This window comes from Equus quagga, chromosome 2, assembly GCF_021613505.1.
Source record: "Equus quagga isolate Etosha38 chromosome 2, UCLA_HA_Equagga_1.0, whole genome shotgun sequence".
Classification (NCBI taxonomy): domain Eukaryota; kingdom Metazoa; phylum Chordata; class Mammalia; order Perissodactyla; family Equidae; genus Equus; species Equus quagga.
In genome coordinates, this window is record NC_060268.1 from 49440182 (window position 1) to 49453077 (window position 12896).

General features: G+C 35.7%; 1 protein-coding gene across 1 annotated transcript in view; it reads left to right on the forward strand.

Annotated features, from left to right (window-relative positions):
* UNC13C (unc-13 homolog C) overlaps positions 1–12896 on the forward strand; it is a 351117-nt gene that overhangs the window by 49390 nt on the left and 288831 nt on the right. The window contains exon 6 of the mRNA XM_046653916.1: positions 10807–10976. Within this exon, the coding sequence (XP_046509872.1) occupies positions 10807–10976 (170 nt within the window). The remainder of the gene's footprint in view (positions 1–10806; positions 10977–12896) is intronic.

Sequence of the window (12896 nt, forward strand, 5' to 3'; positions counted from 1 at the left end):
TCATCGACTTTATGAAATCCAAGGGCATCTCTCTAGTTAGAACAATCCATCTCAGAATAAGTTAAACTTTGATAACTTGGGTAGCAACAGACGTTTGTGGTTTTTTTTGAAAGTTAATGATACTCAATGATAATTGAGTTTTCAATCGTAACATTTCTTTTCACAATTGGTATTTATTTAAGATTCCTTCCACTTTGATCATTTTCCCTTTTCAAGGATGGTTTTTATGTGATTAACTATAGTCACCGTGTTGTACATCACATCCCATGACTTATTTTATAACTGGAAGTTTGTACCTTTTGACCCCCTTCACCCGTTTCTCACAAGCCCCACCCTCACCTCCGGCAACCACCAATCTATTCTTTGTATTTGTGAGCTTGTTTTTTGTTGTTTTTGTTTCCATTTTTCACATATAAGTGAGATCACAAGGTATCTGTCTTTCTCAGTCTGACTTATTTTACTTAGCATAATGCCCATATCGTTAGAAATGACAAGATTTCATTCTTGTTTATGACTGAATAACATTCTTTATCCATTAATGAACACTTAGGTTGTTTCCATGTCTTGGTTATTGTAAATAATGATGCCATGAACGTGGGGGTGTATGTATCTTTTAAAGTTAGTGTTTTTTGTTTTCTTCAGATAAATACCCAGAAGTGGAATAACTGGATCGTATGGTAGTTGTATTTTTAATTTTTTGAGGAAACTCCACACTGTTTTCCATAATGGCTACACCAATTTACATTCCCACAAACAGGGCACAAGGGTCCTCTTTTCTCTACATCTTTGCCAACAATATTTCTTGTCTTTTTGATAATAGCCATTCTAACAAATCTAAGTGTAAGTATGGCTACCCAACTTTATTTTGGTTTCCATTTGCATGGGATATCTTCTGCCAACCCTTCACCTTCAGTCTGTGTGTGTCCTTACATCTGAAGTGAGTCTTGTAGGCAGCATATAGATGGGTCACATTGTTTTTACCCATTCAGCTACTCTTTGTCTTTTGATTGGAGAATTAAGTCCATGTACATTTAAAGTAATTATTGATAGGTATGTATTTATTGACATTTTGTTAATTGTTTCCTGGCTGTTTTGTAGTTCCTCTCTATTCCTTTCTTCTTCTCTTGCTCTCTTCCTTTGTGGCCTGATGACTTTCTATAGTGGTATGCTTAGATTTCTTTATCTTTTGTATATCTACTGTAGGATTATGCTTTGTGATTACTATGAGGCTTACATATAATAACTTATATCTGTAACAGTCTGTTTTAAGTTGATAACAAGTTTGATCGCATTCTAAAGCTCTACAATTTTACTTCCCCCACCATGTTTTGTGCTTTTAATGTCACATTGTATACCTTTTTATTTTGTACATTCCTTGACTAGTTATTGTAGTTATGGTTATTTTTACTACTTTTGTCTTTTAACCTTCATGGTAACTTTATAAGTGACTATTCCACTACTTTTACTATATATTTACCTTTCCAGTGAGAATTAATTTTCATATATTTGCTTGTTACTAATTAGTGGCTTTTCTTTTCATCTTAAAGAAGTTCCTTTGACATTTTCTGTAAGTCCAGTTTAGTGATGATGAACTCCCTTAGCTTTTAGTTGTCTAGAAAACTCTTTCTCTTTTCTTCAATTCTGAGTGATGACTTTGCCGACTATTCTTGGTTGGAAGTTTTTTTCTTTCAGTACTTTGAATATACAATGCCATTCCCTTCTGGCCTGCAAACTTTCTGCTGAAAAATATGCTTATTTCCTTGTACCTAACAAATTGTTTCTCTCTTTCTGCTCTTAAGATTCTCCCGTTGTCTTTAAATTTGACGTTTTAATTGCAATGTGTCTTGGTATGGATCTCTTTGAGTTCGCCTTATTTGGAACTCTCTGGGCTTCCTGGACCTGGATATCTGTTTCCTTCCCCAGGTTAGGAGTTTTAAGCCACTGTTCCTTCAAATATGTGTTCTTCCCCTTTCCCTCTCTTTTCTCCTCCTGGGACCCCTATAATGGGAATTATACTCCAATTGATGTTGTCTCATGAGTTTCTCAAGCTATCTTCACTTTTTTCTCATTCTTTTTCTTTTTGCTGCTCTCATTGGGTGAGTTCCACTGCCCTGTCATGAGCTCACCAACCCTTTCTTCTGCTTAATCCAGTCTGATGTGGAACCCCTCTAGTGTGTTTTTCAGTTCAATTATTGTATTCTTCAGCTCTGTGACCTCTGTATGGTACTTTCTTATATTTTCTATCTCTTTGTTCTCACTGTGTTCATGCATTCTTCTCCCAAGTTTGGTGAGCATCTTTATGACTACTGCTTTGAACCCTTTATCAGGTAAGTTACTCATCTGTATTTCATTAAGGTTTTTTCCTGAGGCTTTATCTTTTTCCTTTGCTTGGAGCATATTCCTTTGTTTCTTCATTTTGCTTCACTCTCTGTGTTGTTTTCTTTGCATTAGATGAAAGAACGACTTCTCCCAGTCTTGAAGTAGTGGCCTTGTATAGCAGATAAACCTTGCCATTCAACCCTGCCCTACCTGTTTGTTGCCTCTCAAACCTTTGTGATTATCTAAGCAGCCTATTATATTTTTAATAGCTCCCGATAGTTGAGGGTTTTACAAGACCTGTCAATGTCCCAAAGGGGAGGTCCTCAGTCAGCACCTAGATTCAAGCTGATTGGAAGCCAAACGCTCAGGCAGCAGCTTTTAAAGTATGTAAGTATATACCATCCTGTGGGACTGAAAGCATAAGCCCCACTGGCCAGCACAACCAGATGATCTGGAGGTGTCCCCTGGTGGCAGTCACAAAAATGAGGGCTCTAGACAATGTATAAGCTCTTTTCTAGGAGATATTGGTGAGCTGTAGCGAGGCAGAGTGAGAGTGAAAAGATGATGTCCACTGGCCTTTGTTCCCTGAGAGCAGCTGCATAGGGCCCCAGGTTTGTGACAAACTTGAAGCCTACCCCTAAGGCTGAAGCTCCAAGAGAAGCAAACAGGCTTCTTTCACAGAAAGACTGCGAATGTTTTAGTTTGTTGTCTGTGCAGTGCCCTGGGGGTGGTAGTCTGATAAGAAGTCTCTCCAATCATTACAGTCCCGCAGGACCCAGGAATGCAAGCTCCCCTGGCCTCCAGTGCTAGGCCATCCAGGTGTGTCCCTGGGTGGCACCTGCAAAAATCAGGGCACTGGACACATGTAAAAATTCCCTTCTGAGAGATACTGGTGCTCTGGAGTGAGGCAGAGGGAGAGCATGAAGATTATTCCTGTAGGAAAAAGAAAAAGAAAAAACGGTGGCACCCACTGTCTAGAGCATGGCAGAGGGAGATGTGAAGATGGCACCCCCCTAGTCTCTGTCCCTGAAGAGTGTTCCAACAGGCTCTTAGATGTGTGTGTTAAATTAGATGCCTGCCCCCCAGGTCAATGCTTTAATATATACAAGTGAGCCTCTTTCTCTTAAAGTCTGACACAATTGGCTGCCTCTGAGCTAGGCCCTAGGGTGGGTGAGTTCCAGCACTTGAGCCTTTTAAAAACCATTTCTCAGATCCCTATAGACCTGTGGGTCTCATGGATCTCACGGACATGAGCCCGGTGGTTTTCAAAGCTAGGTGTTTTGGAGGCTCATCTCTCAGGTGCAGGTCCTAAAAAATGGGGTGCCTGGCATGGGGTTCAAACCCCTAGCACCTCAGTTTTCAGCTCCCTCTCGACTGGGTTGGGGTCGTGAGTCTCTGTGCTATAGGTGGGGTTTATGGTGAAATTATGCCACAGTCTCTCCTACCCACTTCAGTGTGGTTTTCTTCTTGTTTGCCCAGTGTGTAGCCATTGCTCAGTCAGCCTTTAGGTTTTTTTCAGACGAAATTGTTCCGTATCCAGCTGTTGACTTGGTGTGTCTTTGAGAGGTGGTGAGTTCAGTTTCTTCCTATGTTGCCATCTTGAACTGGAACCTTTAGGTTTTGGTTTTTTAGTTTGTTTGTTTGTTTGTTTTGCTTTAATCATAGGCGATATGTATTTGTGCCATATCCAGGAACTAAATCTAAAAATATTTGCAGTGAGATCATTTGCAAAGTTGAAATAAATAATTATAGAGAAGTTAGTCATTTTGATAGCTGCCAAGGGAAAACTGGCCAAACAGTGATTGGCTCTACAGAGATATGGTACTGTGAATTAAAAATATAAAATAAAATAACCCCCACAAACTATACACAATAATCCTGAGTCCAGAAGGGAGAAATGTTTTCCTTTAATTGGAGAAGGAATAAAACATTTTATTCCCATGGAAACAAAACCAGTCCTCTCTTTAACAATGAAAAAACATAAAATTAAACATAGAAACCACTCTTTAAGAAGGGAGTTATTTTTAATTAAAGGAAAACTACAAAGCAAATGGCTCTAACAGTATTTATTTTCTTTATCAAGACTTTGTACCATAAAATATCTTATTCTCTAATGATAAAAAAAGCAAATTCACAAAATGGTAAACTAAATCAGGCGCCTTGGTTAGCTAATTAATCGGGTTGGAAATGGTCTAGTAGAGTAAGATTTCATGCTTTTCCTATCATATGAGAGAAATTTTTCTCCGGTTTGTAAAGATATTTCTCTTGCTGTCAAATTTTGTTTATTACGCAAGCCTATCTTTTCCCATCTAAATGCAAGCCTTTGTATTTTCGTAAAAGTCAGGGTTTGTGAAACACATGTTAAATAATTAAGGAAGGTCATGAAGCATGGCAAGCATAAAAAATAGTAACAGTTCATCAATGAAACATATTTTAATCATTTCATATACTGTCAAACAAAAGGTACATAGTAGGTTTTTTATTCATTTCCCACTTAATTCAATTAGAATTCCATTCATTTTCCCATTAAGCCAAAATTGTGACTTAGTTAAAAAGAGATTTATTTATTTCATTCAACAAAAATTCCAGATATAGGCCTTTGAGGGCTAGTATGGTAACTCAATTAATTCCATTGAAGAACAAACCTTATTCTATCTGCCTGTTTAAACATCTTTAGTGAAGTCTGTTCTAAATCCACGTTCCAGGGTAATAAAAGAAGAAAATAAAAGAGACAGGACCAGAAGACTTTTGCTTATATCTCATTGGCAGAACTATGTCAGGTGGTCATCTCTAGTTGCACGGGAGACTGGGAAATTACATAAAAGTAGGAACAGGAAAGGAGGGGTTGAAAAGTTGAGTGAACTAGTTTATAGTAACTGCCACCTTCCACCTCTTTGGCTATTCAACATTTATATACAACTTTTCTATCTTTGTATTTACTTTAAATGAAATGAATTCATCCTCTTCTTTCCATGATAGGTAATCCCAAAATTATATCCAGTTACTATATTTAGCTTGAAGTCCAGGATCTTTCGGTTGTCTCTCCATCAGCTCTAGGTTTGGCTCTCTGTGATCCTCGGACCTGTGAATTAAAGACAAGTTATTTTCCTCCAATGTTACCAAGGTGTTATTGTGAAGAGAGAAAAAGATAGGATAACAGGATTTTAAAAGTCTCATTCAGTAAGAGGGAAAGTGAGAAATTCATGACTGTTGTTGGTACATAGCAAATATTGAGTCTTGCTGGACGGGTACACTCAGGGCTTCTTGATCCTAGCAACAGAAGTAGTTACTTGGCTAGCCAATCTGGCAGGCCCTGGGAGTTCTTTCTGGGTGAATTCCTTTTATCCATTTCCTCCAAGTTCTTGATTCTACATCAGGGGAGACCTTCCTTACCCAATTTGTTGATGTCTACAAATCTAGGCAGCTACTGCATAAAGTGAAAATAAATGAAACAGGGGTCTAAAAATAATTGAAAGGCATTACATATGTACAATAACTGTAAATTGGGATCATCTCAAGAAATCCTGACGTATGATCTTCCTAGTTAGGAAGAGACTCTACTTGGAGCCCACTTCCGATTGCCGTCACTTCCAGGACCCAGAAACCACATTAAGTATAGCTGTAGCCAGCCTGAGTCACATTTTCCAATACTGTTTCCTGAAAAATTTACCAGGCTTCCAGAAGATGGGTTTCAAGACAATTTTAAGAGTAACCACATAAGCCTGGAAATTTTAACTCTTTCCTATTGGTTCCTTTGTTCTGATCAACTTTTCTCCCTTAACCTAAGGGCTGCTGCCTCAGCCCCAGAAAAATAGCACGCCAGGGTGAGAATGCAACACCATTAATCTAATCCTTCCCACTAAATTCCCCTTCATTGTCACTCAGAAACTTCCTAAAGGAAAGGATTTGAAAAGCCCTGGGGTAGCAATTTTATCTCTTTTTGAAGTTGCACTTAGAAACCTCTGCTTGTGTAGGAACATTTTAGTATACGGAAGCAGCTGGCTTTTCTCAACCATGCAGGGTTCCAAATTATTCTCACCCAATTTATACTGCAGGACACAGGCAGAGTGAGCCTTTTTTGGCATAGGTGTGCTCCCTTGCATCTCTGCTTATAGATTGTCTAGCTCTAGTTTGAATGCATCTCTACTGTAGTACATTTATGAGAGCAGTAAAAGTTAATAAGTATATGCCAATATTCTGAATTTTATTCCTACCATTCACACTAATAAAAAAGCTTCAATCGGCATGTGGTTGGAGTTCCAAGGCATAGCAAGCAACAGTTTGACCAGCTGTTTTGCTATTGCATTTCAAAATGCATCCGCTTTCCAGCAAATTAAATCTTTGCTGTCTGCCCCCATCATCTCCTCTACAGAGTCAATTCTACATTTTAAGTTCTGTTATTGGAGCTCCCTTCATTGTTTAAAAATTACTACATAAGTTACTATTTAGCTAAACAGTCTGTAAGCAGAGACGCAAGGGAGAACAGCTATGCCAAAAGAAACTCACTCTGCTTGTGTCCGGCAATATAAATTGACTGAGAATATCATAATTTGGAACCCTGCATGGTTGAGAAAAGCCAGCTGCTTCTGTATACAAAAATGTACCTATACAAGTACAAACTACTCTTTTCCATGAATCTAAAATTATTATGAATTTTAAAGTTTACTTAATTAAAACATGAAAAAAACAGAATCAATGAGAAACGCAGAGATTCAAATTCCCTTCAGCAAAATCGCTAGTATATCCATAGGGCGCATAATCGATTATTTATATTTTGTCCTGAATCCATTAATATCACATACATTTTATTTAGACATTAAAACCAGAAAGAGTTTGGTTGGTTGAATTATCTAACTTCACTAAGCCTCAATTGTGTCTGCACGTTAGTAGGTATTCAATAAATAGCTGCTCAATGGGTGACTGAATGAATAGATGGATATATGGATGAGGGCATAGTGAACTCTTGATATCATAATAAAAATAAAAAATGCAAAACAAATTAATGAAGAAAATAATGGAAATGTAAGCAGTCGTTTGGAAGGTGTACCTGGTACAAAATAAAAAAGAGCTATTTCTACTAGAAATTTGGACAAAAAGATACTATTGTCTTTCTGCTTTATCGATAGTAAACACACACAAACACACAGAATGGATAGGTGTACGTAAACAATTATGAATTATGTACAAACAGAAGGAGAGGTTATAATGTATGTACATGTATGTATGTGTGTATGTATATATGTGTGTACATATATATACATACATGCATACTTATGTCATTACTGTTTTATGTGAATTACTATTTGTGTGTGTATGTAACTAGCTAAAAATCTTTACCTTAAATTTATAACAAACACTAGAGCTTCAAAAATTCTTGAAAATGAGATGGGATATTTTTGTCTTCCTAAAGAATAGATGCTAGAAATATTTACCAGTCTTTATTCCGATCTTTATTATCTCTAGCTTGCTATTTATTGCACCTGTTTTTTTGCAGGGAAGAAATATATTAGATCTCTGTCTCCTAGGACTTACATGAACTCTGGTGATTTATTTTATCAAAAGGTGACAAGAAAGGATTTCTTTCTGCTTTTGTAATGCTGTGTGTTTTAAGTTTATGGCAAAGATATTTTTCCTGATACTCTTAAGTTTTCTTTCACTTTTCTAAGATAAAGATGAGGCAAATGGGCTGGTAGGTGGATTTTTGTTTCTCTGTTGACTTTTTGTTTTTGATAGGAAAGAAATTAAAATTTTAGTCATTTTAAATATAAATTTTTGGTAAATTGCCAAAGATTTCAGTATGTAAATATCTTTGCTACCATTATTTCAGGTTGTGTTTAGCTATCAAAATTGTAGAACTTCTTTGGGAAATACACTATTTCTAAGAATGATAAAATTATTTATCCTTCAAATATGATAAAGGGGATTTTATTTTGACACAACTTTGCAGATTTTCTTTAATGAATAGTTTTTGAGTGTCAGACATCTGCTAGAAACTATGTCAAGAATAGATATATTAACAAACATAGGTTCTAAGTTCAAAAAGAACTATACGATAATGATAGTATAATAATAATGACTAATAAATCAAACACTATGTATCTGTCACTGTCCTAACTACTGTAAGACATTATTTCACTTATTTTCCATAAATATTTTCTAAGACAGGTATCATTACCTGCATTTTATAGATAAAGAAACTGAGATTCTGGGGCTGGTCCCATGGTGTGGTGGTTAAGTTTGGCATGTTCCATTCAGCAGCCTGAGTTCATGGGTTTGGATCCCAGGCATGGACTAACAACACTCATCAGCCATGCTGTGGTGGCAACCCACATAAAAGTGGAAGAAGATTGACACAGATGTTAGCTCAGGGCTAGTGTTCCTCAAGCAAAAAAAAGAGGAAGATTGGCAACAGATCTTAGCTCAGGGCTAATCTTTCTCAGCAAAAAAAAAAAAAAAAAAGGAAACTGAGACTCATAGAGGTTAAGTCAGGTAGAAGTAGTTAGTAGTTCTCCACCTTATCAGATCCAATGACCCTTTTTATATAAAATAATTTATGATGACTTTTTAGTGCTGAAACAAAATAATACATAATTTGAAATATTATAATAATTTCAAGTAATCAGTACAATGTTCCAAGTATTACATAAAGGAGAAACAAAAGTATTTTGGTATGTAAGAATCAGATGCCACTACCCTAGAATACATAATTTAGTAGACACATATTTTCATCTATTGGTAGAATTAGCATGTATGTGACCATCTCAACTGCAGACTGATACAGATACTTTGATTCAAATACTTTGTGTGGTTTTGACATTGGTAATGTAATTTCTTGAAATGGAAAACAGCCTTTGGTAAAGTTCTAAACAGAAACAACAACAAAAATCCTCCTTTGGTTAGTGCTTTACATTCTAGTTGTTTTCCGGGAAATTTTAGTATCTAGAAAAACATGCAAAAGAGTTGGTGTTTTTATGTAAAAGACTTAAGTCCCAAGCTGAGGTAATCATCAATGGGTTTTGAGTCTTCATGAATACCTTTGGGTCATTTCAAATTATGCAGACTGTCCTGTAGATGGTAGGGTGTCTAAATCCCTGGCCTAGACCGCTGAATGTCGACAGTGCCCCTTAATGTTTGTAGCAACAAAAAATATCTTAGAAATTGCCAAAATGCTGTATTGAAAACTCTTGCATTATGTAGATAGTGGAGCTAAAATTTGCACGTTGGCATGCCAGACTCCAAATCTTATTCTTAAGTGTGCTATATTATCTTGCCTCATAGGTTAATGGGAGAGATTGTATACTGTCCAGAATTCTTAGATAAATTTTGTACCATAAGCCTATTTGGCAATCTGGTGAAGACTATGGAATCTTTTTCAAAACTATATATTTTTTAAATCCCTAAAATAAAATACATAGAATTGAAAAGAAATAATTGTTTTGAAAAATAGTTTTAGTGCAGTAAGGATAGTTATAAATAATTCAAGTTTCATAACACTTGTAAAGTTATATGTAGGTATCTGTGGTTTTATTGGTGATAAAATCTTCCAGGTACTGACAATAATGCTGTGGTTTGTTGCCTGTGTTCATAATTGAAGGAAAATAAAGATGATGTTGTTTTATTATTTTTTTAATCCAAGTTTGGTGGTGCTCAGAACTCATCCACTGACGCCAGGTTGAAGACCCCTGTGCTAGAGTGAATGCACATCCAGAGTAAATTGGGAGGCCAGAGTTGATCATCCTAACTGTTATATAGCTGCAAAAAAGTTACATAGAGCAGGTGACTAGCTGATTCTTAAAGGATGATGAGTTAGCAGGCAGAGAAGCATAGGAAGGAGTATACACAAAAGCCACAGGGTCAGGAAAGCCAATAATATGTGTGGGCAATACTAAGTAGTTTGCTTCAACAAGAAGGGGTGGAGGAAACCTGGAAATAAGGGATGGATTAAAATGCATGGTTTACTCTTAAAAACAAAAGGATTTTGCTCTAATTTTACTTGATTTAACAATACCCGATGTGCTTACTGGGATTTTTAGTTTATCAAGTACTTGCACATAACTATATTGTCATTTTATGCTCTGTGACATCCACTTTGTCAACACCCAATGTAATAAAATTAGCTTTATATTTATGGTGCAGAATTTTCTGAGCATGGATATTGTGTTCTAGATAACTGTTGCAAATAGAAAATATGTCATAAACACCCCAAATAAATATTTTTGACCCATATTTGATTATACCTAGTTCAGTTAAAGGAAATAGGAGGGAATAGGATAGGATTTCCCCTTATTAACATTATTTAACTAATGCATCATTTCTTTAATGTCTCTGATACCTGCAAGATAGATGGAATGGGTCAGTGGGAAATCTCATTTATTATGTAATATACTATGCCTTTCTGGATTAGATAGATTTAAAATAAGTTGCTAACATCAAATGCCATTTAGAGCAGTTAGAAATGGTTGTTAACTTAACCACATTTCTTTTCAGTGAGTGCCATAACTCCACAGATCGAATCAAAGTCAGAGTCTGGGATGAAGATGATGACATTAAATCCAGAGTCAAGCAACATTTCAAAAAGGAGTCAGATGATTTTCTGGGACAAACAATTGTAGAAGTCAGGACCCTGAGTGGAGAAATGGATGTCTGGTACAACTTAGGTGATTATTTTTATACATACTTGAAAAAAAGTTAAATAAAATTCCAGAATACCTGTGGTATGTATTATATTCCGATATAAGTAAAAATAACCAATGTCTTTCTGGAACGTTCTGTTCGACTTTAGGCTGTTCAGTTTCATTAGAAACTAAAGGTGATAATTATTTATTCAAACTCAGTATTATTGAAATATGTTGGTAAATTAGTGATGAAAAGACAAAATCCTTTCAGAGAATCAACTAGGTGTCTTTTAGGAGAAAAATATTCCATTATTAATTTTTAATTCATAAAATATTCCTTCAAAACCTTTTGCCAAATGTATAAGAAACAAATAATCAATCTATGACCTAATACTGTTTGAGTTGTTTCTTTTTGGTCTCTTAATGAAATTTTGGCAATAAAGGAAAAGTATATTTTGAATATCTTTTAAGTGATGATATAAAAGTAGGCTTTGGTTGGCAAAGCCAAGTAAATATGTGGATTTATGCTTACTCTGATGATGAAGATATTTAGAGTATACTTAATCGGCATGATTTTTTAAATGAAATTTTATTTTGGAGCCAAGAATTAAATAAACATGTCTTAATTTGAGTTTTACTAGACTTAAATAATAACCAATATTCAGTGCTGATTTAATAATTGTAAAAAATATATGGATCCCCTCAGTCTCTGTAAAAGACATGATCTAAGATTTCTTAATCATATCCTCTGAAGTGTTTTAATTAAATTTTTAAGGGCTGGTTGTGAATCAAAGAAGTGTTCACACAGTCCAAGAATTACAAAGAATTTCCATTTAAGATACCAATATATTTAAGCAAATTAAAGAGTGCTTTTAGCTTTGGAAAAATCTACATACTTCAAGTAATGTAATATTTGACAAAGAAAGGGAAAGACTCACATAGAATTAATGAAACTCTAAATAATATAATAATTTAAAGATAGAAAGATATATTACTCATCATCCAGATGATACTAAGAACTCAGTATCAAAAAATATTTTAAAGAAGGGCCCAGCCAGGTGGCTTAGTGGTTAAAGTTCCACACACTCCGCCAGCAGCCTGAGTTCACCAGTTTGGATCCCAAGTGCCGACCTACTTTACTCACCAGTCATGGACAAAAATATAGAGGAGGATTGGCACAAATGTTAACTCAGGGCGAGTTTTCCTAAGCAAAAAAAAAAAATATATGTATATATATATATATATATATATATATATATATATATACATATATTAAAGAAATCTTTTAAAAAAATTGCTGCTCCTACATTATTGGCATACAATTTTTACCTCTGTTATAACGATCATCCTCCTGTATCTTGTTTATACTATTAAATAACTTTATTTATGAAAACACAGAGGCTAGGCAAAGGTAAACTTTAGGCCATTAACTCTGTGTCATACTCCCAAACTGTATTTTAATTAAAGTGGCTTACCTATATGCGGACTTTTTTTCTACAGTAAGTTAGCGTGTCCTTGAATTGAAGCAGTTGGAATTCAAAACAGAAATTCTTGACCTTGTTCTTTTGAAAAAATGTACATGGGTATACTCAGTTTGCCAAGGAACTTGAATGTACTATCACTAAAATCAACTATCCAGCTCTCAAGCTGAAACCGTCCTTCAGTTTATGGAGAGGAAAATATGATGCCATGTGACATGGAAGCCTTTGCCTGTTCACCCTCAGTTTGTACTTTTGTGTGCTCATTGCCGAAGTTTAATCTTTTAAATGAGAGAGAGAAGGAGAAGGAGGATGGGTTTTAGCTTTGTGTAAAATCCCTCAGTGGGTTCAATCCACGTTAAGTACCATATGTTCGTTCTGTGTGCAACATTCCTACTTCCTCATCATTTAGAATGCATTCCACCATCCACGGGTCTTGGCCCAAAGCCCTGGGCCTCCAAGCAGAGACTGTGTCCCATGGATC